This window comes from Papio anubis, chromosome 11 (genome assembly GCF_008728515.1).
Source record: "Papio anubis isolate 15944 chromosome 11, Panubis1.0, whole genome shotgun sequence".
In the NCBI taxonomy this organism is placed as follows: domain Eukaryota; kingdom Metazoa; phylum Chordata; class Mammalia; order Primates; family Cercopithecidae; genus Papio; species Papio anubis.
Genome location: NC_044986.1, coordinates 19,192,392 through 19,219,437, shown reverse-complemented (window position 1 = coordinate 19,219,437; position 27,046 = coordinate 19,192,392). Strand labels below are relative to the sequence as shown.

General features: G+C 40.0%; 1 protein-coding gene across 5 annotated transcripts in view; it reads left to right on the top strand.

The window, feature by feature from the left end:
- The window catches only part of TDRD1 (tudor domain containing 1), a 53,253-nt gene that overhangs the window by 4,283 nt on the left and 21,924 nt on the right, over nucleotides 1-27,046 (top strand). For 4 of the 5 annotated variants that reach the window (XM_021943699.2, XM_003904277.4, XM_021943697.2 and 1 more), the window contains exons 2-11: nucleotides 4,604-4,934; nucleotides 7,720-7,778; nucleotides 15,902-16,046; nucleotides 18,144-18,249; nucleotides 19,289-19,352; nucleotides 20,123-20,227; nucleotides 20,465-20,644; nucleotides 21,111-21,254; nucleotides 21,745-21,916; nucleotides 23,265-23,351. In XM_021943699.2, coding sequence (XP_021799391.1) covers nucleotides 4,610-4,934; nucleotides 7,720-7,778; nucleotides 15,902-16,046; nucleotides 18,144-18,249; nucleotides 19,289-19,352; nucleotides 20,123-20,227; nucleotides 20,465-20,644; nucleotides 21,111-21,254; nucleotides 21,745-21,916; nucleotides 23,265-23,351 — 1,387 coding nt within the window. In that variant the 5' untranslated portion in view covers nucleotides 4,604-4,609. Of the gene's footprint in view, nucleotides 1-3,290; nucleotides 4,935-7,719; nucleotides 7,779-15,901; nucleotides 16,047-18,143; nucleotides 18,250-19,288; nucleotides 19,353-20,122; nucleotides 20,228-20,464; nucleotides 20,645-21,110; nucleotides 21,255-21,744; nucleotides 21,917-23,264; nucleotides 23,352-27,046 lie in introns of those variants that run through there. The other variant, XM_021943698.2, reaches the window with a different exon arrangement.

The following is a 27,046-nucleotide window of genomic DNA, read 5'->3' as shown; positions in this document are numbered from 1 at the left end:
ACCTGCAGTTTTGATTTTCTTTTGCAGTTATAATTATATTGAATATACAGGTTTTTTCCTGCTTTTTCATTTGCCATTCTTTTTTTTTTTTTGAGATGGAGTCTCGCTCTGTCGTCCAGGCTGGAGTGCTGCAGTGGCGCTGTCTGGACTCACTGCAAGCTCTGCCTCCCGGGTTCACACCATTCTCCTGCCTCAGCCTCCCGAGTAGCTGGGACTACAGGTGCCCGCCACCACGCCCAGCTAATATTTTGTATTTTTTAGGAGAGATGGAGTTTCACTGTGTTAGCCAGGATGGTCTTGATCTCCTGACCTCGTGATACGCCCACCTCAGCCTCCCAAAGTGCTGGGATTACAGGCGTAAGCCACCGCGTCCAGCCTCATTTGCCATTCTAGTAGACATTTTAACAGTGTTTCTGGAAACTAAGATTCTGAATGATAGTGTAATAGTCTGTCTATTAAAGGCATCACAGTTAACTTTTTTTTTTTTTTTTTGAGACAGTCTCGCTTTGTTGCCCAAGCTAGAGTGCAGTGGTACAATTTCGGCTCGCTGCAACCTCTGCCTCCCAGGTTCAGGTGATTCTCCCACCTCAGCCTCCTGAGTAGCTGGGATTACAGGAGCCCACCACTCCTCAGCCTCCTAAAGTGCTGAGATTACAGGTGTGAGCAACTGCGTCCGGGCCTTTTTTGCTATTTTAGATGGACATTTTTATATATAGAATTTTTTGGTATTTAGGATTATTTCAATGGCATGATTTCTAGATGTAGAGGTACCAAGTCAGTGGCTAGGAATGCTTTTTAAAAACCCATAGGTATATACGTATATATTTCTAAATTGCTTCCCAGAAAGAGCGTACTGATTGATACTCCCTTCAGTAATGAGTGGCTTAATGTTTTAATTGCACTCACTAGGTGGAAAATGCATACTTGCTTCAATTTGAATTTTTTTTAACTATAAGGTTGAATGTTTTTCCCCTTATGTTTACGAACTGATCTTCCTCTCTGCATTCTGTTCATGCCTTTTTGTCATTCATTTTACTGTACTGGCCTGCAAATAACAGCTTATTTGATGCCTCAGCGTGTCTCTGCATAGGCAAACCAGAGCTGGAGTGGCGACGTGAAGGAACCGCCAGACATACCTGGCTCTGCATCTTCTCCTTCACCATCCTCAGGCTGTGCTTATTACTTACTCCCTGATTACAAAATGTGTGATAAGTCACCAGGCCTCAGGACCGTGTTGCAGGAAGAAAGGGGTGAAGGACTGTGCTAGCCACGTCTGTCCCTGTTCTGCAGGGTAGGGAAGAGCTTTCTCAGAAGCCACCTCAGGAGAACTCTGGCCAGTATCGTCGCTAACTCTAGCTGGCAAATCAGAGGTTGAATGGTGTTTGAGTCTGCTACAGTATCTGGAGGTTCTTAATATTTATCCCACTTTTGAAAAGGTATCAAATTTGTCATCTTTGTGATAGTATTTCCTGGACTGCTTACTATTTTGGTAAGTTTTCATTGTCACATGGTTATGTTTGCTATCATTTCCTTTGTGATTGTTTTAACCACTTTTAAACTAAATAAAAGAAACCCTTCACCCATGGCTATTGCAGGCTGATTCTCTGTGAAGCATAATCTGAGATGGAGATTTGTGTGTATTGTGATGAGTGAATGTGGCCTGTATGATACTAGTTTTTTTGTATTCGAGATGGATTTTGCAGTCCAGTGTACACTCAGTGTTGAAAAAAAGGAATGTTCTTGGTTATATTAGTCCCGATTAGGTCAAGTTTGTTAACTCATACAGTCTTTACTATTGCCTGTTTTCTGTCTGAGTAGTAGTTGTCGTTGTCTAAGATAGATGTGCCCTAATCATAGTGGACTGAATTTCTTCTCCTTCAGTCAAATTTTGTTTTATACACCTCAAAACAACATTATAATGATTCAAAGATTCCTGGCTGCTTTATCTCCTTGGAGTGTTTGTTTTTTGTTTTTGAGACAGAGTCTCATTCTGTCGCCCAGGCTGGAGTGCAGTGGCGCTGTCTCAGCTCACTGCAACCTCTGGCTCCCAGGTTCAAGCTCTTCTCCTGCCTCAGCCTCCCGAGTAGTTGGGACTACAGATGCGCACTACCATGCGCAGCTAATTTTTGTATTTTTAGTAGCAATACGGTTTCACCATGTTGGTCAGGCTGGTCTCGAACTCCTGACCTCAAGTAATCCACCCTCCTTGGCCTCCCAAAATGCTGGGGTTACAGGCATGAGCCACTGTGCCCAGCCTGTGTTTTTTTAATCAATGTAAAGTATCTTCATGTATCTTAATAGTTTCTACCTTGAGTTTGATTTTATGTGCTACTGATACTAACATTACATCTTTTTTTTAATTTCGAGACACAGTTTTGCTCTTGTTGCCCAGGCCAGAGTGTGATGGTGTGATCTTGGCTCACTGCAACCTCCACCTCCCAGGATCAAGCCGTTCTCCTGCCTCAGCCTCCCAAGTAGCTGGGATTACTGGGGTGTGCCACCACACCCAGTTAATTTCTGTATTTTTAGTAAAGATGGGGTTTCACCATGTTGTCCAGGCTGGTCTTGAACTCCTGATCTCAGGTGATCCACCTGCCTTGGCCTCCCAAAGTGCTTGGATTACAGGCATGAGCAACCATGCCCGGCCTAACATTACATCTTTTAGCTGTTTGCATAGAGCATATTTTAGTCCTTTTATTTGGAACCTTACCATATGACTTGGTTATATGTGTGCCTTTTGTGCCTAACATTTTACTGAATAATTTTCTTCCTGAGTTTATCTCTTTTCTTTTTTAACTGAGACTAACTCATTGATACTTGGATTACTTGGGCTTGATTCTGTCATCTTATTTGATGTTTTCTGTACCTGAATTTTTTTTTCTATTGGATTAAGATTTTCTTCTGTGATTTTAAAGTTATATATTCTGTTTGTCTGGCAGTTACTCTAATATTTTAATGCACATTCTTTGTCTTTCTTGTACAGAGTCTACACTTTATTCCTCCCCGCCTGCCCCACCACCACCTGATTCCTCTGGAGCTTCTTTCTTTTTTTTTTTTCTTGTTTGAGATGGAGTCTCACTCTGTCACCCAGGTTGGAGTGCAGTGGCACAATCTTGGCTCACTGCAAGCTCTGCCTCCCGGGTTTACGCCATTCTCCTGCCTCAGCCTCCTGTGTAGCTGGGACTACAGGCACCTGCCACCACACCCGGCTAATATTTTGTAGTTTTTAGTAGAGACGGGGTTTCACTCTGTTAGCCAGGATGATCTCGATCTCTTGACCTGGTGATCCGCCCGCCTCAGCCTCCCAAAGTGCTGAGATTACAAGTGTGAGCCACCGCGCACGGCCTTTATTTTTCTTTTGTAATTGAACAACATTGCTCTTATTACACAAAACATTGCAGTTCTCAGCCTGTCCCTTCAATTTAGGCGTGCTTATCCATACAGTTTTACTTCCCCTGGCAGCTGCAGTATCTCCCCCATCGCTGCCCACCTGCAGTCATTCTGTTAGGGATCTTCTCGGGGTCGGTCCAATAAGAGTTCCCTGCCTTTGAGTGTGCCTGTATATTTTTGTTTTTCACTATCTTGTCTGTATTCTCATTAGATTAGGTTAGGCCTAATTTAAAGTAAGAAATGAGATAAGTCGTAGGACACCAACTGCTATTTATTTTTCTCTATTCAAGACCATGTTAAACAACATTTAGATATTACTCATGCTAGTTTCAGCTGTGACATTTTTCCTCCTGCTCAGCTGTTTGGGGAGCAGACAAAGCTATCAGTCACTACTTGAGAAAGAAGAGGTGTTTGTCTCTTTTAATTCTCCTGGGCAGGGCACTTAGCATTCTTTAAGAGTAATAGAAAAACAAGCCAGCATCCTTTCTGGATAGAGGTTTCTCAGAGACACTTTGTGACAAATTAAACTTGGAAAGCTTGCAACATTTCCAATTTACTTTCAGAGAAAGATGCATAGATAGGACCTTAAAAGCAGTAGGTGTAAATTACAATTTGTGGAAGTTCAGCTGGAGATGATAAAAGCAGAGACCTTGGCAAAATGGGAGGAAGGAGGGGTCAGCTGAGATGGATTGTGAAGCCTGCGCAGGATGGTCAGGCAGTGAGCACGAGGGCATTCTGGGTAGAGTGTTCAGCATATTCAAGGACTGGATATAGGAGAGGGTAGAGGGATTCTGAGAAGGTAGAAAGGTAGGTGACAACCTGATTTAAACACACCTCTTCTGTTGCATTTTGCCATTAAGGTGTAAGCTTTAGCTTGGGAATATTTCTTTTAAAACATGAAAGACCTTTTCAATTAGTGTTGTCTCAAAAGCTTTTACAAGTAAGGAATGGTGTTGAATGCTGAGATTTACTTTTTTTGATTTTTCATGAGTTGGTCTGTTGTTGATTTCTGTTAGAGTTCATACTTACAGAGAATCGGTGTTTTTCTTGTGCCTTGTCGGCCAAGTTTTGATGTCATGGTTATACCTGCTTTGGAATCATTTTATAGGAATTATCTGTTACGTAAATATATTTGGGAGAATTTCTCTGAGCCTGCAGTTCTTCTGAAATTTTGAAATTAAAAGATGTCTTTTCAATACATTTCTCTCCTTAGGCCTCTATGAATGTTAAATCGCCATTTAGTATGATGTCAAGAAATAATTTGGAAGTACCTCCTTCTAAGATGACAGAGCCATTTAATTTTGAGAAAAATGAAAACAAGCTTCCACCACATGAGTCTTTAAGAAGTCCTGGAACACTTCCTAACCATCCTAATTTCAGGCTGAAAAGCTCAGAGAATGGAAATAAAAACAACAATTTTTTGCTTTGTGAGCAAACCAAACAATATTTGGCTAGTCAGGAAGACAGTTCAGTTTCTTCAAAGCCTAATGGCATCAGCGGAGAAGTGGCTGGCTCCAAAGGAGACAGGAAAAAATTGCCAGCAGGTGAGTGAAAACCACAGGCTTCCTACTTCTTGATTCTCGTGGTTTCTGTGACTTACCAGAAGTATATATAACCACACACCAGTGGGCTATTAACAGAACAGGCACATGACTACCTTACCGTATTTGCGTTTAATTATTGTAGAAGGAAAAACCAGATACCAAGTGGCTGCCTTCGGCTTCATTAATCTCAGAAAAAATTCCTGGGGAGAGAATGAGCTTTTTTCCCCCACAGAGGACTATACTAGGAATGCAGAAAGGAAACACTCTAGCTTTTTTATGGTTGTTCTAAAGATTGACCGTATATTAAAAATACTGTGCAAACTTTATGCATATATCACAAAGATACAGCTAAGATTTTAATTGGTTTCAGGTGATTTATCATTCCTTTAGTTCCAGTTCTAAAAACCTTTTTCGGCTGGGTGTGGTGGCTCATGCCTGTAATCCTAGCACTTTGGGAGGCCGAGGTGGGCAGATCACGAGGTTAGGAGTTAGAGACCAGCTTGGCCAACATGGTGTAAACCCCATGTCTACTAAAAATACAAAAATTAGCCGGGTATGGGGGCGCAAACCTGTAGTCCCAGCTACTTGAGAGGCTGAGGCAGGAGAATCGCCTGAGCTTGGGAGGCAGAGGTTGCAGAGTTGACATCATGCCACTGCACTCCAGCCTGGTGACAGAGCGATACTGTCTCAAAAAAGACAAAAAAAAAAAACAACAACAAAAAAACACCTTTCTAAGGCGCTTAGGACCTGGTAGAATTTAGTTTCTTTGTGAAGGTATATGAGATGTGATCTTTTAACATGGTGATATAATTCTCAGAATGTGAGAATTGTATCTGGGCTTCCGCAAGATGTCAAAACTGTTTTCCTCACATTATTGCCTTTTCTGCTATGCCAGCTTTATACTGATAGTGCAAAAGCAAATTACTAGCTCAGCTTAAGGCAGAAGCGCCAACCTGGGTGAGGGTTCATTGAGTTTTTCATTGTCATGCACTTCCAGTTAAAAGGAAAACCAGAAATGGCAATTTCAGTTAAAAATGCCCTTGATTGAGCAGTAAAAAGTATTCAAGTATTCTGTTAAATCTTGACCATTGTGTGCAGTATTTTTAGTATTTGTGTGATGAAATGGGAATTACTCCTTTTATCCTCTGAAGTAGGAAGAGCATGTGTGCAATTGAGTTGTGAGCTGAAGAGAAACTCTTTTCTTGGAATATACTTTTTACTTGAAAAGATGACACACTGGTTATTCAGATTTACCTGGCAAGCATTTTCTCAAAAATTAAAGTGAGCCCTTTACTTCAAGGAAAACAGCTGACAGTATTTTGTCAATGACAAAGTTCAAGCTTTCAAGCAATTTCGGATTTTAGGAAACTTGTGTCTGCCACTTTGAGCTTAAGAACTTCCCAAGACAGACTTTTCTGGTGAGATGCATGGTGATATTAACACATGAATATTAATATTTTTATTTTTTTGGAGACGGTCTCTGTCACCCAAGCTGAAGTGCAGTGGCACAATCATGGCTCACTACGGCCTCAAAACCCTGGGCACAAGCGATCCTCCTGCCTCAGCCTCCCAAAACTCTGGGATTACGGGCATGAACCACCACAACAGGCCCTAACTCATGATTTTTTGCTATTGCATAATGAAATATGTCAACATTTGGAAATGCCGCATAACTCAGTGAACCTGTCTTTTCCAAATGGCCAGTGCATGATATTGCTGTCATGCATGGGCAGAAATCCAAAGTGGGATAAATCAGTGAATTCTAGTGTAACAATATGAAAAGTTCTTTTATGTGGTTTTAGAGTTCACATTGCCTCTAACTCTATACCACTTTGTTTTGGTGTATTATTAAAGGCAAATATCCACAATTAATAGAGGAGGACATTAAGTATTCCTCCTCCTTGCAAATACCTGTCTCTGGGAGGCCAGACCTTTTTTTTTTTTTTCCCAAATACCAGAAGCAACTTTTCACTGAGTGAAGGCAAAAACTATATATGAATCCAGCCGTCTTCTGTTAAGCTAATCGTTAATGATATGCAAAAATGTGTAATCCTTCTATATTTTGTTTTGAAAAATACAGTTTTTAAAAATTGTCAGCATGTAATGCATTTATTTTTAAATGGATGCTTAAGTTTAGTTTTAATTTCTAATACAGTAAATATTGATTGAAATAAACCGTGTAAACAAAAGCTCTGCAGGGTCCTCAGTTTTTAAGAGTGCAGAGGGTTTCTGAATCCAGAAAATTTGAGAACTGCTGCCTTAGTGAATGGAGAAAAGTTCACAATGAGAGGAGTACTAGTCAAAATTTTGGACAAGTTCTTTTATTTATATTTTTATTTTTTTTTGAGACAGAGTCTCTCAGTCACCCAAGCTGGAGTGCAGTGGCACTGTCTCAGCTCACTGAAACCTTCACCTTCCAGGTACAAGTAGTTCTCCTACCTCAGCCTCCTGAGTAGTTGGAATTACAAGGGTGCACCACCATGCCCAGCTGATTTTTGTATTGCCCATGTTCATGTTGGCCAGGCTGGTCTTGAACTCCTGACCTCAAGTGATCCACTTGCCTCAGCCTCCCAAAGTGCTGGGATTATAGGGGTGAGCCACCATGCCTGGCTAAGTCCTTATTTTCTGTTGGGCAAAGTAGGGTGTTGCTTAGGTTCTGGTGTAGCTATAAGGTCATTGTGGTATAGCCCTGTTACTTGAATATCACCTAATTATACTATTTTTCATTGTTAGCAATAAAAAGTAATATTTGGCTTTTATTCAAAATTGTGTTTTTCCTCCCCAGGAAACTCAGTGTCATCACCAAGTGTAGAAAGTAATTCACCACCCAAAGAAGTGAATACTGTAAGTTACTTTATTGTGTGTTTGCTTGCTGGGGTAAAAGATTCTAAACATGTTTTGGTATTTAATAAAGAAGTATTCAATTTGTAGGTATCATTCAAGATCAGACATTTTTTATTTAATGTACATTTTTAAAAAAGAAAACTTCCTTAGGTCATTGTAGATTCACATGCAGTTGTAAGAAATAATGGGGATCCTGTGTAGTCTTTCGCCTGTTTCCCCCATGGTAACATGCTGCAGAACTATAGTACAGCATCACAGCCGGGTTATTGATACACCATCAAGATACGGAGCATTTCCATCACCACAAGGGTCTCTTATATACCTTGTTGCTTATGTTCTGGTGTAGCCAATCCACTTTTCCTTCTGCGCCTGCCCTCTTAATCCATAGCAGCCACTGATATGCATATTTCCACAATTTTGTCATTTTTGAGAATATTATATAAAAGGCTACGTACAGACAGTATGTAACCTTTTGGGATTGGCTTTCGTCATTTCACATAATTATCTAGAAATTGATCTAGGTTGTATGCATCAATCATTTGATCCTTGTTATTGCTGAGTAGTAGTCCATGGTATGGACGACTTGTTTAACCATTTACTTATTGAAGGACATCTGGGTTGTTTCCACTTTTTGGCTCTTAAAACTAAAACTCTATATCCATTGATGTACAGAATTTTATGTGAACATGTTTTTAATGCTCCAGGATAAATGTCCAGGGTACAATTTCTGGGTTGAAGAGTAGTCCCAACTTTGTTTTATAAAAAACTGCCAAATATTTTCCAGAGTGACGGTATCATTTTACATTCATTCTTAGCAAGGGTGTATGAGAGCTTGTTTCTCTGCATCCTCTTCGGCATTTGGTGATGTCGTCGGTATTTTTATTCTACCCGTTTTCATCACAGATGTGTAGTACTATCTAATTGTGGTTTAACTTGCATTTCCCTCTTGATTGATGATAAACATCTTTTCATGTGCTTATTTGCCATCTGTACATCTTTGGTGAAATGTTTTCATGTCTTTTGTCTATTTTCTGAGTTTTTTACTGTTTTGAAAGTTCTTTGTAATTTTCAGATATTAGTCATTTGTCAAGTATGTGATTTGCAAATATTTTCTCCTAATCTGTAGCTTGTCTTTTCATCTTAATAAAGTCAGTTTTTCCTTAATGTATTGTTTTTGGTGCTTTTGATACTCTGGATCCTGAAAATGTTCATTTTTTCCCCAAACAATTTGATAGTTTTACTTTTTTTTTTTTTTTTTGATGGAGTCTTGCACTGTCACCCAGTTGGAGTGCAGTGGCCTGATCTCGGCTTACTGCAACCTTCACCTCTGGGGTTCACGCCATTCTCCTGCCTCAGCCTCCCAAGTAGCTGGGACTACAGGCGCCCGCCACCGTGCCTGGCTAATTTTTTTTTTTGTATTTTTAGTAGAGACAGGGTTTCACTGTGTTAGCCAGGATGGTGTCGATCTCCTGACCTCATGATCCGCCTGCCTCAGCCTCCCAAAGTGCTGGGATTACAGGCGTGAGCCACTGAATAGTTTCACTTCTTACATTTAAGTTTTGATCCATTTTCAGTTAATTTTAAGATTTTAAGTTAAGAAACTTGAGAGATTTATTTTTGCCTGTGGATGTTCAATTGCTCCAGTGCCATCTGTTGAAAATTTTCTTCACTGAATTGCTTTCACACATTTGCCAAAATTCAGTTGGACATATTTGTGTTGGTCTAGTTGAAGTTATTTATTTTCTGTATACTATGTGTCTGTCTTTCCAGTACCACACAGTCTTGATTCCTGGAGCTGTGTAGTAAATTTTGAAATTGGGAAAAGTGGTTCCTTTCACTTGATTTATCTTCTTAAAAATTTTTTTAACTATTCTAATTCCTTTGCCTTCCAACATGCAGTTTAGAATAATCTCATCTCTACAAAAAATATTGCTGGGATTGTCATGTGAATTGCATTAAACCTATATATCAGTTGGGGAATTATTGACATTTTTGCTGTGTTGAATCTTCCAATCCATGAACATAGTGTTTCTCCTTTTATGTAGATCTCTGATTTCTTTTCGTTTTGTAGTATTTAGCTTACAGGTCCTGTGCATGTTTTGCTAGATTTACACTTGAGTATTTGATTTTTTTTGAGTAACTGTAAATACTGTTGTATTTCTGTCCCCGTGTTCATTATCTGAAAATATGATTGGTTTTGTATGTTTATCTTCTGTGATCTTGCTGAAGTCTTTTTTTTCTTTCTTTTTTTTCTTTCTTTTTTTTTTTTTTTTTTTTGAGACGGAGTTTTGCTCTCGTTGCCCAGGCTGGACTGCTGGGCTGCTATCTTGGCTCACTGCAACCTCTGCCTCCCTGGTTCAAGCGATTCTCCTGCTTCAGCCTCCCAAGTAGCTGCGACTATAGGCATGCGTCCCCACACTTGGCTAATTTTTGTATTTTTTAGTAGAGACGGGATTTCACCATGTTGGTCAGGCTGGTCCCAAACTCCTGACCTAAGGTGATCCACCCGCCTTGGCCTCCCAAAGTGCTTGGGATTACAGGCGTGAGCCACTGGGCCCAGCCATTGAAGTCCTTTTAAGATCCCTTGCAGTTTTCTACATAGCCAATCGTAACATCTGCAAATAGGGACAGTTTTATGTTTTCTTTTTCAGTGTATATGCCTTTGATTTCCTTTCTTGCTTTATTGCATTTACTGTAGGAACTTTCTACACTAGGTTTGAATCACAGTGACAGTGGACACCTTGCCTTGTTTCTAATCTTAGGGAGAAAGCATTCAGTCTTTTACGATTAAGTTTAGATGTAGGTTTTTGTAGATATTCTTTATCAAGCTGATGAAGTTTTCTCTAGTCCTGCTTTTCTGATCCTTTTTATCATGAATAGGTGTTGAATTTTGTCAAATGCTTTTTCTGTATTGATTGATATGGTAGTGACTTCTTTTCCTTTAGTGTATTAATTTGGTAGATTACATTGTTATTTTGAGTGGTTAACCAGCCTTGCATTCCTGAAGTGAACTACGCTTGGTCATGGTGTATAATTATTTTTATGTATTGCTGAGTTCTATCTGGTAATATTTTAATAAGGATTTTTACATAAGTTTTCATGAGAGATTTTGGTCTGTAATTTTCTTTTATACTGTCTGTGTGTGGTTTGAGTATCAAGGTAATATTAGTTTCATGAAATGAATTGGGAAGTGTCCCCTCTTCTGTTTGCTGGAAGAGAAATTGTATAGAACTGGTGTTAATTCTTTAAACATTTGGTAGAATTCTCCAATGAAAACCATCTGGACCTGGAGATTTCTTTTGGGGGAGTTTTAAAGGTATGGTTCAGTTTCCTTAATATTTATAATTGAAGTCTATTCAAATTGTTTCATATTGTGTTTGCATTTTTTAAGGAATTTGTTCATTTTGTCTACACTGTCAAATTTATATGTGGAAGTGTTCCCAGTATTTTCGTGTTAGTGGTGTCTGTAGTAATGTTCCCTATTTTATTCCTGATATTGGTAATTTCTGTCTGTCTTTATTGTCTGTCTCGCTACAGGTTTGTGTTTTATTGATCTTTCCAAATAGGTCTTTGTTTCATTTTTTTCCTATTTTTAAAATTAATTTCTTCTTTATGTTTACTGTCTCTACTGCTTTTGGGCATTTTTTTGGTCATTGATTGGGGGTTTTTTTTGTTTGTCTTTTTGGTGGTTGGTTGGTTGGTTTTTTAAGACAAGGTCTCCCTCTGTCGTCCAGGCTGGAGTGTAGTGGCACAATCATAGCTCACTACAGCCTTGTACTCCTGGACTCAAGCAATCCCACCTGCTGAGCCTCCTGGAGTAATTGGGACTACAGGTGTATGCCACCACACCTGACTATTTTTTTTTTTTTTTTTTTTTTTTCTGTAGAGATGGGGGTCTTGCTATGTTGCTAGGCTGATCTTAAACTCCTGGCTTCAAGTGATCCTCCCACCTTGGCTTCCCAAAGCACTGGGATTACAGGCTTGAGTTGCCCTGCCCAGCCCCAGTGTATCTTTTATTTATCTCGAAACTTCATCTTTAACTCATATTATTTAGAAGTGTGCTTTAGTTTCTGGGTGTTTGAAGATTATTAGTATTTTTTCTGCTGCTGATTACTGGTTTGAGTCTATTGTGGTCAGAGAACAGCTTCTGAATCACATCAGTTCTTTTAAGTTTGTTGAGGTTTGTTTTATGGCTCAGGATGTGGTCTTGGTATACATTCTCTTGGCACTTGAAAAGAATGTGCCTTGTCTGTTGGGTCAGACGATCTATAAATATCTAATAGCTCCTGTTCGTTGGTGATGTTGTGTTCTATCCTCTTGCTGATTTTATATCTCATTATGTCAATTGTTGAGAAGGTATTAAAGCCTCTATAATCCTGGGTTGTTTATTTTCAATTCAGTTAGGCTTTATATTTTGCAGCTGTGGTTCATGCATATTTAGGATTGCCGTGTCTTGTTGGGTTGACTCGTTGTCATTATAATGTCCCTCTCTTTGGTACTTTTCTTTCCCTGTAATCTGTTTTATCTGATATTAATACAGTCACTCATTTTTCTTAACATTTACATATTTTTCCATCTTTTTACTTTTGGTCTATATTGTTACACATAAAATGAGTTTCTTATAGACACCATATATTTGGGTAAGGTTTTTTAATTCACTAGGACAGTCTGTCTTTCAGTTGGTATACTTAGATAATTTACATTTGATGTAATTGATACTTGAGAGTTTATGCCATTTGTTTTGTTTTCTGTTCTGTTTATTTTTCCTGCCGCCTTGTGGGTTACTTGAACACTTTCTGTCATTTTGATTTTTATCTGGTGTTTTCAAGTGTGTCTCTGTATACCTTTTCCAGTGGTTGCTCTGCATACTACATGTATACGCAACTTATGACAGTTACCATTTTACCAATCTGAGTATAGTGCAGACACCTTAACCTCTCCGTGCATTTCTTTACCTTCACCCGTTTATGTCTTACATATTCTATCTCATAGATTTACAACTCCTTCAGACGGTTTATCATTTTTGCTCAAACTCTCAAACATAATTTAGAATACTCAACAGGAGAAAGTCTATTGTACTTATTAATATGTTTTGTTTATCGGGTCTCGAACTCCTGAGCTCAGTCCTCCCACCTCGGACTCACAAAGTGCTGGGATTATAGGCATGAGCCACTGAGCCTGGCCTGTTGTGTTTTTCTTCTCTATTTCAGTGTTCCTGCCTTTATCATTTCTTTTCTCTTTAGAGACTTCCTTAGGCCATTCTTTTAGGATAAAGCTGCTGGTAACAAATTCTCTTAATTTTCTTTCATCTGAAAAGTCTTGATTTCCCATTCATTCCTAAAGGATATTTTCCTTGGATAAGTTTCTCAGATAAGTTTTCTTTCAGAACTTGAAAAATGTTTTGTCACTTTCTTCTGGCCTCCACGGTCTCTAATGGGAAATCTGTCTTTTTAAAGACGCCTTACTGCCATGTTGCTCTTTGGGTCTCCAGGTTCCTAGCCAGCCCACCTCCTCCTTTCCTACTTTCAGCGTCACCTTATGTTTGTTTTATATAGAAGTTCAGGGTTTTAGTTTACCTTAATAGAATGAATTTTAAAAATCCTCCCTCCCCCATACAGGTAAGGGATTCTTTTCCTCTTTCTGCTTTCAAGCTTTTAATTTTCAGAATTTTAAGATGTGTCTTGGTGTTTAGTCTCAGTTTACTCTGGGGCTCACTCAGCCTCTTAAATTAGTAAATTTATATCTTCTGCCAAATTTGGAAGTTTCTGGCAGTCTTTTTTTTTTTTTTTTTTTTGGAAACAGAGTTTGACTCTTGTCGCCCAGGCTGGAGTGCAGTGGCGTGATCTCAGCTCACTGCAGCCTCCACTTCCTGGGTTCAAACGTTTCTCCTGTCTCAGCCTCCCAAGTATTTGGGATTACAGATGCCCTCCACCACACCCAGCTAATTTTTGTATTTTTAGAAGAGATGGGGTTTCGCCATGTTGGCCAGGCTGGTCTTGAACTCCTGACGTCAGATGATCCCACCAGCCTCAACCTCCCAAAGTGCTGGGATTACAGGCGTGCGCCACCGTGCCCGGCCTCAGCAGTCATTTTTTGAGTACTTCTCAACCCTACCTTCTCTCTCCTTTCTGAAGACACAAATGCTAGATCTTTTGTTATAGTCCCACAGGTCCCCGAGACTATTCATTTATTAATTCATTTTCATTCTGTTGTTCAGATCAGGCGTTTCTGTGGTTCTGTCTTCAAGTTCACTGATTGTTACCTCTTTTCCCTCCGTTATGCTAGTGAGCCTGCTATTGTGTTTTTTATTTTGGTTATACTTTTCAGTTTTAAAATACCCATTTGGTTCTTTATATCTTTTATTTCTTTAGGGAGACTCCGTATTCATTTGTTTCAAGCCTATTTGTAATTGCTTGTTAACGTATTGATGACTGCTTTAAAATCTTTATAGATAAATGAATGTTTTTGTCATGTTGATGTTGGGTGCTTGATTTTTTTTTTTTTTTCCGGCATTCATTTGTGATCTTCCTGATTCTTGGTGCAGTGAGTTATTGTCTATTGAATTCTATCGAAACTGGGATATCTTGGGTATTATGAGACTTTTTTTTTTTTTTTTTTTTTTGATTCAGAATCTCGCTCTGTTGCCCAGGCTGGAGTACAGTGGCGTGATCTCAGCTCACTGCAACCTCCACCTCCTGGGTTCAAGCGATCATCGTGCCTCAGCTTCCTGAGTAGCTGGGATTATGGGCATGTGCCACCATGCCTGTCTGATTTTTGTATTTTTAGTAGCAATGGGGTTTCGCCGTATTGGCCAGGCTGATCTCGAACTCATGGCCTGATCTGAAATCATCTGCACACCTCATCCTCCCAAAGTGCTGGGATTACAGGCGTGACTTACCACACCCAGCCTCTATCTTATTTAAACTTCCTGTCTTAGCTGGCTTCCTCCGACACTGCTCTGGCTGCTGGTTTGTTACTGCCAGGTTAGGGGTATATGTCCGGGTTCCCTACTCAGCCTCTGATATTCAACTGGGGAGCTCTTTCTTTTGGGTGAGGATGGGAGTTCCAGCTTCACAGGAGGCCTCAACTGATTGCTTTCTGGCTGACAGTGGTGAGTACCTCATTACAGCTCCCCATTTGGTCTCTAGTGACACGCATGGAGAGAGGGCCGACCGAAAGAGAGGGTGTTAGGAGGGATTAGTTTGTATTGAATTGTGGTGGAAAGTCCGGACTCTCCACTAGGCCTTTTCTGACACCACGTTGGTGGGGATGGGGGCACCTCATTGCTGCCAGGTGGAAATCCAGGTTTGCCATATGGTCTCCATAGGCAGGGATGTCATCCTTCCACTTCAGGGATGAAGTGCTGGCACCCTATTCTGTTGGCCTTCTCTGATACCATACTTGTGAGCAGGTTGGGGCACCTCACTGTAGCCTTGTGAGGGTGGAAATCTTGGCCCCACACTCTCCATCTGTGGGTGGGAGTGGGGCCACAGTTTTGTCTGTGGTGTTTGGAGTAGAGCAGTTAATGTTAAGTTTTCTGTCTTTCTGGTCTGCCTTTTTTTCTAATCCTTTGGCTAGACAGAGCAGGTTTCTAAATTTTTTTTTTTTTTTTAATGATGAGGGTCTCACTATGTTGGGCAGGCTGGAGTGCAGTGGCCATTCACAGGCACTATCGTAGCTTGCTACAGCCTTGAGCTCCTGGGCTCCAGTGTTCCTCCCGCCTCAGCCTCGGAAGTAGCCGGGACTGCAGGTGCCCGCCACCACACCCAGCTCGGGAGTACAGCTTTTCTTGTTGGAGTTCTTGTCATCTCTGCCTTCTGGTGTTTCTGGGTTGCTGGCTTCTCCAGCACCCAGTCTGGTATATATGAGGCAAAAAGAAAACCCAGATACCTTACTGCCATGTCGCTCTTTGGGTCTCCAGGTTGCCAGTCAGCCCACCTCCTCCTCTCCCACTTTCAGAGTCACCTTATGTTAGTTTTATATATAAGTTCAGGGTTTTAGTTTACCTTAATAGAAGGAATAAGGAAAAGTACATCTACTTGATCTTATCTAGTCCCAAATCTAGTATTTAAATGGAAAAGTTATTGCCAAATTCTAACATTGCTCGTCTCTATTCTTAATAGAAGCCCGGAAATAATGTACGTCCTGCAAAATCAAAAAAACTAAACAAGTTGGTCGAGAATTCCTTGTCCATAAATAATCCAGGGCTCTTCACCTCCTTAGGACCTCCTCTTCGGTCCACAACTTGTCATCGATGTGGCCTGTTTGGTAAGCATATTGTTCTTAGGTGTCTGAATTCTTCTACATATTTGAAAATCATTTTTATTGTGGCAGATGATAAACATTAAGTGTAGTTAGAGCAGTGTCCCCATGCCACACACCCATCTCAGCCTCAGCCACCGTCAGCATCCTGCCGTTCCTCTTCACCCATCCCTTCCCATTCTTCCTGCTTCCTCAGTGGACGTTTTCCTCAGTTTTTTTAGGGGAAGCTCACATGCATTGAAATGTACAGACTTAAATCCTTGTCATAATATAGGATGTTTCTGTCTCCTCAGGAAGTTTTCTCATGTCCCATCCCGGTCCCTACTTCTGAGAAGCAACCATTGGTTTTCTAATCATGAATTAATTTTGCCTGTCATAGAATTTCACATAAGTGGAATCACACAGCATGGACTCTTTAGTATCAAGGTTGTTTCATATACAATAATACTTTTGAGGTTAATCCATGCTGTTCCACGCACCATTATTTTTTGTTTATTGCTGAATAGTATCGTTGTATGGTTATACCATGGTTGAACTGTTCTCCTATTGATGAACGTTTTGGCTGGGTCCAGCTTTTGCCTGTTAGGAATAGAGCTCTCTAAACATTTTTGTACAAGTGTTTGTGTGGACATAACGTTTTCATTTATTGTGGGTGCACAGGTAGACACAGAATGGCTGAGTCAAAGGGTGGGTGTATGTTTAACTGTATAAGAAGCTACCAAACCATTTCCATGGTATTGTCCCATTTTCTATTCCCCCTGGGAGGGAGTTCTGGTTGTTCCACATCCTCATCCATGTTTGGTGTTTGTGTTTTTATAGCCCTTTTTGTGGATAAGTTGGAATTGTCATATGCCTCTTGAGTTCTAATTTTTCAATATATAAGTCTTACTTGCATGGCATTTACCAATTTAGAGTTAAATTTGCAGTGCTCTCGTGATCAGTGATCTTGAGCAGTTTTTTCTGTTTATTACTGGCTATTCGGATATGTAACTTTTTTTTTTTTAAGTTTCTTTTAGGGTGGAAGCATTTGAGGCCAGACTGGGTGGGTGGTTACTTCTTTGTTGTGGGGTGTTTTGTTGTTGTTTTTGTTTTTGAGATAACCTGTTTCTTTAGCATGAACACTGATAGAATTTTTTAAAAAATCCTTTATTTCAGAATCTCCCTGGGTTTTTCTAGATATGATTCTCGTTGTTTTTTGTTGGTTTTTTCATGATACGCAGCCATTTCAGTCACTGGTACAAGTCTGTTTTCACTACAGGAAAGTTTTGTTTACTTTGCTTGATCTTGCCTCACTGTAACCTCTGCCTCCTGAGTTCAAGTGATTCTCCTGCCTCAGCCTCCCAAGTACAGATGTGCACCACCACACCCGGCTTATTTTTTTTATTTTTGTAGAGATGGTATTTCACCATTGTTGGCCAGGCTGGTCTCAAACTCCTGACTTCAAGTGATCCCCCCCACCTTGGTTGCCAAAGTACTGGGATTACAGGCGTGAGCCATGGCACATTTTGCAGCATTGCTTGCTGCTTTTTTTTTTTTTTTTTTTTTTTTAAAGACTAGAGTCTCGCTCTGTCACCACCCAGGCTGGAGTACAGTGGTATAATCTCAGCTCACTGCAACCTCTGCCTCCTGGGTTCGAGAGGTTCTCCTGCCTCAGCCTCCCGAATAGCTGGGATTACAGGTGCCTGCCACCGTGCCCGGCTAATTTTTGTATTTTCAGTAGAGACGGGGTTTCACCATGTTGGTCATTCTGGTCTCGAACTCCTGACCTCAAGTGATCTGCCTGCCTCGGCCTCCCAAAGTGCTGGGATTACAGGCGTGAGCCACTGCACCTGGCCGCTTGCTGCTTTTATAACATGTATTCGGAGGTCTATTTTTAGGAAACTCAGTTATGTGTCCCAGTCTGATCTCCCTTTTTTAAATCTTTGTAGGTCCTTTTTCTCTGTATTCTGAGAGTTTAAAAGTATAATCTGAATACCTAATCCTAAATAGCACAATTCTCTTCAGATAGTCTTCTTGCCATGGTTAATAGAATATTTGATCAAGTGTGGACCTTGAGAATGTCTTGATCTTCATCTGAACTATTTTGTGGGTGGTGTTCTCTAGGATCGCTGAGGTGCTCTCAGTGCAAGCAGACCTACTATTGCTCCACAGCATGTCAGAGAAGAGACTGGTCTGCACACAGCATCGTGTGCAAGCCTGTTCAGCCAAAGTAAGGATTTATGGTCTTTTTATTCATTATAGATTGTGCATAAGGTCTTTTTCTGATACAATAAGCATCCAATAGTTCAGCAGACCACAACCAAGTAGAAGTTACTTTTTATTAAGCTCTATAACAAAAGTGTACAAATCTGAAGTGAAAAGCTCTATGAACTTAATTTTCATGTGTATTATTTTACTGGGTAGTACATGTGAAGATTTATAACCTTCAAAGAGTTTTTCTTTAATGTTTAGAGCTTTAGAATGCCTTACTTTAATCGTGTACTTTCCTGGATCTTAGTAAGTTTGGAACTCTTACATGCCTCTTGAGTTGTGTTTTTATTTGTAAGTATATAAATTGTACTTACATGGCATTTACCAGTTTACAAAACAGTTTCACATATGACCTCAAAATTCTGTGTAAGTAATGTAGGGAATTATCTCTGTGTTTTTTTTTTTGTTTTTTTTTTTTTTGAGACAGAGTCTTGCTCTCTCGCCCAGGCTGTAGTGCAGTGGTGCGATGTCGGCTCACTGCAAGCTCAGCCTCCTGGGTTCACGCCATTCTCCTGCCTCAGCCTCCCGAGTAGCTGGGACTACAGGCACCCGCCTCCACGTCTGGCTAATTCTTTGTATTTTTAGTAGAGAAGGGGTTTCGCCATGTTAGCCAGGATGGTTTCGATCTCCTGACCTGGTGATCCACCCACCTCAGCCTCCCAGAGTGCTGGGATTACAGGCATGAGCCGCCACACCCAGCCGGGAATTATCCCCATTTTACAGATAAGAAAACTGAGGCTTGAAGATATTCTCTCACTCTCACTCTCAGTCTCTGTCTCATTAGGTGGCTTTTGGAAGAAGCACACCTATGCACACGCAGGGTGTGGACCACTGTGTAGCCAGCAGTGGGGAGTTTGACTTTACCACTGTGATTCTGGAAGAAGCTGTTTTGCTCTTTCAGGATTTTGTTCGTCGAGAATTTACCATAATGGTGATTGATAGCACCTATGTTAATTGCCTCTACAGTGTAAATATTGTAATCTGTTGCTTTATTGCAGTTTCCATAAACTTGAAGATAATAAATCATCTATTGAAACAAAGGATGTGGAGGTAAATAATAAGGTATGGTATACTTTGTCTTTAAATTCTGAATGACTCCTCTTTATTGAATTAAGAGGATGTGAGATAAATAGTTTGGGCTTATTTCTGCATTTTGTCAATATTTAAAAGTAAGTTTCCTATTTAAATATGTACACCATAGTGATACGATCAGGGGTTTTTGAAAATTACTTCATCTTTTTTTCTAAAAGGATGTGGTAGTATCTCAGCGTAAAATCATGTGGATTAAAGAGTCCCTTTAGCCTCTGCGGGCACAGGTTTTAGCTTTATGTGCTGTACTCTAATAGGGCCTAGTTATCTAAGGAGGCTTTCTGATAGCAGTTCCTCATTTAGACAACAACATGGGCTGAATTATTTGTAATCTGAAAAACATCTGTCACGTCCAACTCATATTTATGAATAATTTTTAGCTTTCTTTAGCTGCTTCTAGCATCTACTTTAAAAAAGGTGACTTCAAGTGTTCATTCCTACAGAAAGCATTAACAAGTGCAGATTTAAAATAGTAACCTCCACCACCACCACTTTCATTTTTTAAAAATAAAGTCAACCTTCTCTTCACCCGCATGGCCTTATTCTTGGGTTATCCCCAGTGCTGTGCACACTGCCTGTGGACAGTGGGTTTTAGTGACTCTTGGAGGCCTTCCCTATTTCTGTGTTCTTTTATTCAAGCTGAAGAGTCAGGATATTGTGGTTGTGGTTCCGGCATGTAGTGGCCATAGAATCATTGAAACGTGCTTTTAAGTAACTCGCTTCTGTGGTATTTTTCAAACCAGAGTGACTGTCCACTTGGAGTTACTAAGGAAATAGCCATTTGGGCTGAGAGAATAATGTTTTCTGATTTGAGAAGTCTACAACTCAAGAAAACCATGGAAATAAAGGTATTTGTTGTTCTTCAATCTCCATAGACAGAGATCCAGAGAACTGTATTTATTCTCTTGTTTCCTACTTGAGTTCATGCGGTAGCTGCAAAACATTTCTGATTAAACTAATAAACATTGCAAAAACTGTCTATGATGCTGTTTGTATTTTAGTTACAAAGCTTTAAGAAATTGATGTTTCCTTTTGTGCCTTAGGAATTATTCCTCTTTTTTTTTTTTTTTTTTCTCCTTTGAAAGGGTACAGTTACCGAATTCAAACACCCAGGGGACTTCTATGTGCAGTTATATTCTTCAGAAGTTTTAGAATACATGAACCAACTCTCTGCCAGCGTAAAAGAAACATATGCAAATATGCATGAAAAAGACTATATTCCTGTTAAGGGGGAAGTTTGTATTGCCAAGTACACTGTTGATCAGGTAACCTGTAATGAAATGAATTATTGAAAACATTTGAGCTAACTTTGGTAGTATGAACTGAACACCAGAGCTTTTAATGATGCATGGCAAGGCTTAAAACCAGCCTCTGATCACTCTGATCCTCTTCAGTATCCCATGCCCTGTTCAGCTTGCTTCTTCCCTGTCTTACCCCTCTCCAACTCTGTTTACGGGTTCCTGAATTGCTGCTTGTAGCCGAATGGCTGGCTAGTCTTAGAGCTTGTGTTTTATTTGGGTAGCTGAGGCATTAGTGTGTGATAGTCTCATGGGATAGAAATAGCTTTGGAATAGTTGTGTATATTATTAATAATGTGTCCTAAGTAGACAATTTTAGGGATTTCTTAGCAAGATTCTTAGAAAATTAAGTTGGCTTTTTGCATGTTCTATAGATCGATTGAGGGTTTTTAAAATCTAAGATTGTGAAATGCTGTTTATATTTCACTTTCAGACCTGGAACAGAGTGATCATACAAAACGTTGATGTGCAGCAAAAGAAGGCACATGTCTTATATGTCGATTATGGAAACGAAGAAATAATTCCATTAAACAGAATTTACCACCTCAACAGGAACATTGACTTGTTTCCTCCTTGTGTGAGTCTCTTTTCCTTTCTAGATATTTAATAGTGTCCCAAAGGAGCTGTTTTCAACGTTTTGATGGGCACAGTGTTAGTTCTGTGTTATTGTACCTGTACCATGTAAATGAACACTCATTGGCTATCTTGACCTTATTTAAGTACTGCCCAAGGTGAGAAACTAACATTTTTAGGCACATCTTTTCAATTTGCTCTTCAAAATAATCATTTCTGTATTTATTATAGTATCTGAAAGTGGTCTTAATTTATGTATACTTGAAGAATAATTATTCTTTCATGAAGTTCTTAAGTTTCAAGTACCAAAAGTAAGCATTATGAATACAGTACTAGAGGCTAATAATAATTATACATAAAATTGTCTGTCTGATTAGTACTTGAAGATTTGTGATAAGTTTTCAGCATGAGATACATTCTTTTATATACAAATAATTAGAAAAAATCATTTTTAAATGGCAATTTTTGTAAGTAACCTGCATAAAAATTTTCAGGCCATAAAGTGCTTTGTAGCCAATGTTATCCCAGCAGAAGGGAATTGGAGCAATGATTGTATCAAAGCTACTAAACCACTGTTAATGGAGCAGTACTGCTCCATAAAGATTGTCGACATCTTGGAAGAGGAAGTGGTTACCTTTGCTGTAGAAGTTGAGCTGCCAAATTCAGGTAAGATCTTTTTAAATTGAGTACTTAATAGGAAAAGTAGTTTCCACCTGTTACTCAGAAGAAACGGAAACATCAAGTGAGGCCAGGTAAACTGCCCTCTGGCGTCATTCAGATTGTGACTGAACCCATTCTTGAAATTGGCAGTTTGTCAAAGACGTGGCACAAATTCATAGAATTAGGTGGCTGGCTAGATTTAGACTTCATGTGAGCATAACTATTATCCCTTTAATAGAGCCATTATAATATCACTCCTGAATGTTGGCCCCTTTGTTGAGAAAATTCCTGAAGTTCTCCGAATTCATTCGTCCTTATCAGTGCTTTTTCTTGGAGTAACCTTCACAGAACTGCATTTGGCTAGTACATAGTAGCTAAGCTGTGGAAATGGAAATGCTTTAGAATTCTCTTCTTCCCTTCTGGCCTTTCACCTGTTTGATAAATGACTTCTCGCCGTGTGATGGTTGCCTCCCAGTTTCCAGGGTATCACCCCTCTGCTTTCAGAGATCTGGCATCATGGCTGAATTGGTAGAAAATCAACTAATCTCTTGTGAAATTAAGTAAAAAACCTGTTGTTTGCTGTGTTTCATGTTATGATCTCAGCTTTTGGATATTATTTCAGGGAACTTGAAGTTTGGGTCCATGCTGACCCTTGTTTCAACCATACTTATGTCTTAAATTTATTTCCCATAAACAGTGGTCATTCTAAGCATATTTGTGAGATGGTAAAAGAATCTTTCGTGTTCTTCAGGATTTCAAAGTGAAACCTTTTCTTTAAAATTTCTGTCAAATAGAGGGTAGAAGACTGGTTACCAGAGGCCAGGAAGGGTAGTCGAGGGCTGGGAGTAGGTGGGGATGGTTAATGGGTACAAAAAAAAAAATAGTTAAAAAGACTGTATAAGACCTACTTTTCGGTAGCACAATAGCGTGACTGTAGTCAATAATAATTGTACGTTTTAAAGTAACTTAGACTGTAATTGGATGGTTTGTAACTCAAAGGATGCTTGAGAGGATGGTCACCTCCTCCTCTGTGGTGTGTTTACTTCCCATGGCATGCCTGTGCCAAAACATTTCATGTAACCTATAAATATGTACACCTACTGGGTACCCACAAAAATTTTAAAAATTAGATTTTAGAGAAAAAATTCTGTCAGGTGACTATGGTAATTTTGCCTCAGTTTTTCAGGCTGGGCATTACCATAGCTTGCCCATAGGAATTGAACTGGCAAAACATGTCAGCCTATTAATAGCTATGAACGTGGGTCGTATGATTGACTTGTTTCTTCTTTATGCTTTTCCCATAATTCTTTGTATAGTTTCTCAATGGAAGCATATTTTCTTACTCACTTTTTAGGAAAACTATTAGACCATGTGCTTATAGAAATGGGATATGGCTTGAAACCCAACGGACAAGATTCTAAGAAGGAAAATGCAGATCAAAGTGAGTATAGATTGATATTGAGCAGTATGGAAGCTTCAGTTATTGAAACCGTCTACCTATTAAACAAAGGCACAACTTTATCACTGCTAAGACTTGTTAACGATAAACATTCTATGAAAGATTTAAATATGCTGTTTTATATTTAGTATATCATTTCTAATCTCAATCTTTCCTGCCTGTTCTCCTCCTCTGTTTTGCACACGAATCCGTAACATGGTAATCATCAGAGATTATGACGTATTAAATATTATAACACTTTAGAGTAAGAGCTTTTTTTTTTTTTTTTTTTTTTTTTTTTGAGATGGAGTTTCACTCTTGTCCAGGCTAGAGTGCAATGGCATGGTCTCAGCTCACTGTAACCTCCACCTCCCTGGTTTAAGTGATTCTCCTGCCTCAGCCTCCGGAGAAGATGGGATTACAGACAGGCGCCTGCCACCACACCCAGCTAATTTTTTGTATTTTCAGTAGAGACAGGGTTTCACCATGTTGGCCAGGCTGGTCTTGAACTCCTGACCTTAGAGCAGTTCATTGGCCTCAGCCTCTCAAAGTGCTCACTCCTTACAGGCGTGAGCCACCACGCCCTTCCAAGTTAGGGCTTTTTAGCTCACATTTTCTTAGTTTGTTTTCCTTCCTTCTTGGGTATTCCGCCAGTAATTAATAGGGCTGTAAAATTCTTTTCCAGCAGGACGGTGTTTCTGATGGTTTTTTACTTGTGTAAAAACGTGTGTGTGTGGTTTATTTAGATTAACAAGAGAACCAAGAAATTCTGCTTTTAGTATTTTATTTCCTCATTGCTTAGTCACCTGTGTTACTAGTATTGTCTTTTTGATCCTTTACTTTGCTCCTGTACTGATTGCTTTAGGAGTAGATATAATTCATTGCCTCTTGCTCATTCATTCAGAGGTGATTGCTAGATTGACAGTGCCATGGTTGGCCACATCCTATCACATGAGCACACTTGAATCATCCTTAAATCTGCCTCCTCCTTACCTCCCATCCTTTGCCCTATCTGATTGGTTGCCAAGTCTTTATTGATTCTTCTTCCCAAGTATCCCTTGTATATGTCTTTTTTTATTTCTCCACTACCATTTTCTTAGCTCAGGAATCCTCATCATTCATGGACAATTGAAATAATTTTCCAATGTCATAGTTTATCTCCCTATCTCTATTCTTAGAGTACTTGCCTATGTGATATGCCTGAGACACAAATCTTGGTGGAACAGCTCTGATGAAAAGCTTTCAGTTCCTTGTCATTTGGTGGAGGAAACCAGAAGAGTTAGTGGTCTTGAGGTAGTCATGGTTGAAACCGTAAGTTCTGGTGCAATAGAGTGAGGAAGAATAATGAGGAAGAGGAAGCTGGGGCCACCTGCAACGTGGAGTGAGGAGCTGTAATGGGAAAGGTGGGGACAGAATGGGAAGAACCTTGCCAGAGCAACAGAGGGTAAATGCTTCCAGGAGGGGGAGTCATTAGTAGTATCAGATGCTATAAAGGTGTCCAGTGGAAGCAACAAGAAATCCATTGAGCAATATCTTCTTCACTGAGGCACTATGAAGGTACCTTCATGAAGGCTAAGACCAGTACAGACAAGCAGAAGACATTATGTGGGATAGAGAAATTAGGTGTGATAGAGAAAGTGCAGGGTGCAACGGAAGCAGGTGGGAGGGTACCTAAGACTTGGAATGAAGCCATCTGGAAGTGATGCCACATGGAGCAGGAAATAACCAGGTGCTGCGGGTGGGGAGTATGTTGCACGAAAAGGAACATGTGTTAAGGCCTAGAGATGGGAAAAAGCGTGATCAGGCCTGAGAAACTGAAAAATAAGTACGGCTAGATTTGGCCACTGGTGAAGAGGTGTATGTAGGATGGGGAAAGTATAGGTTGAGAGGTAAGCTAGAGCTGATCATTAAAGGTCGCAAGAGCTATGTTAAGGGGGTTGACACGATTCTGAAGCCAACATAGAGAATGAAGGCTTGAGACACCTCTGTATTCAGCTTTTTGGATTCAAGTAATGTTGGTGGGTATGGGAGAATCAGATCTGGAAGTCAGAAAAGATGAGATATGGGATATTAAGAGTTCCCATTAAACCACCTTCTTAAAAATTTAGCTGTGCCTCTGCCACAGAATTAAATCAGTCCTCCTGTCCTGCCCCTTTTTGGCCTAGCCTGGCTGAAAGCCATTACAACTTGATCTCTAATGTCAGCGTACGGAGCCAGCGACATCACCATGCTTTTGTTCTCTCTCCTCCTACTGTAATCCTAAGCCCAGCTGCAGTCAGCCTGGCATTATGATTTTGCACCCTCTTGTGATATTTGTCACACTGTAGCTCCTGATTGAACAGCTTCTGTCTCCTACAAGATTTAGAATATCTAGATGCAAAGACTGTGACCTTTTACTTAACTACTTCTCCCCATTGCTGAGTATGGCATCTGACATACATTAGATGCTTAAGATACAATTTTTTTTTTTTTTTTTTTTTGAGATGGAGTCTCGCTCTGTCACCAGGCTGGAGTGCAGTGCTGGCGCACCCTCTGCCTCCTGGGTTCAAGTGATACTCCTGCTTCAGCCTCCCGAGTCGCTGGGACTAGTAGGTGGGAGGTGTGCGCCACCATGCCCAGCTAAATTTTTAGTATTTTTAGTAGAGACGATGTTTCACCATGTTGGACAGCGTAGTCTCCATCTCCTGACCTCATGATCTGCCCACCTCGGCCTCCCAAAGTGTTGGGATTACAGGCGTGAGCCATGCCTGGCCAGATACAATTTTTAAAAGCTGACACAGTGGCTCTCTTCTCTAGTTCCAGCTACTCAGGAGGCTGAGGTGGGAGGAGGGCTTGGAGACCAGGAGTTTGAGGCCCCCAGTGTGCTATGATTGTACCTGTTAATAGCCATCAGCCACCAGCCTGGGCAACATAGCAAGACTCTGTCTCTTAAACAATAACTCATGGAGGATCTTATGATGGACTCATGCAGCTGAAACGAACTGTCCAGATCTCCCACTCCACCTATGTACACATGAAGAAACAGAAGCTGACTGATCCAGTGGGTTACCTTAAGCCCAGAGATGGAGAACCAGAATCTTGCCCCCTTACTCTAGTTTAGTGCTCTTTTCACCATTATGCATACTGTGCTGTGAAACAACAGGACAATTGTTCATTTTCCTTGCTATTAAATTTTTCTCTTGTCTTCTCCCTTATTTATGTTGTGATTTCTTTTGGAAACATTTTAAGAAATGGTTTTTAATTTGAGCCTCTCTCTTACCTTTTACACTTGAGATCATTAAATTTACTTTGGCTACTGTTAAGAGCCAATGATCCATTTCAGTGGGATTTCTAACATCAAGAATCCATTGTAATACATTCTGAGAGGTCATTCCTAGATAGCAAATTCCCTCCACTTTTTGTGGTGTATCCCAGCCTCCCCTTGGCCTTCAGAGTCAACCTATAGGTTAATGGTGAGAACCATTTCCTTTAATAAGTCTATAATCTAGATAATTATTTTCTCATATTTCTGTGTTTAAAACAATGAAGTCAGCCTTAGTTTTATGTGAATGGTATCTTATCCTTGAGTTCCTTAAAGCAGTAGTGGTTTTTGTCTTCTAGGATTCTGATTTGTTGTCGTAATGTCTCTAAATCTTGATACTAAAAATATATTGCTTGAATAGTTGAAATTTTATAAACCATATACTTTTTTCTTTTCT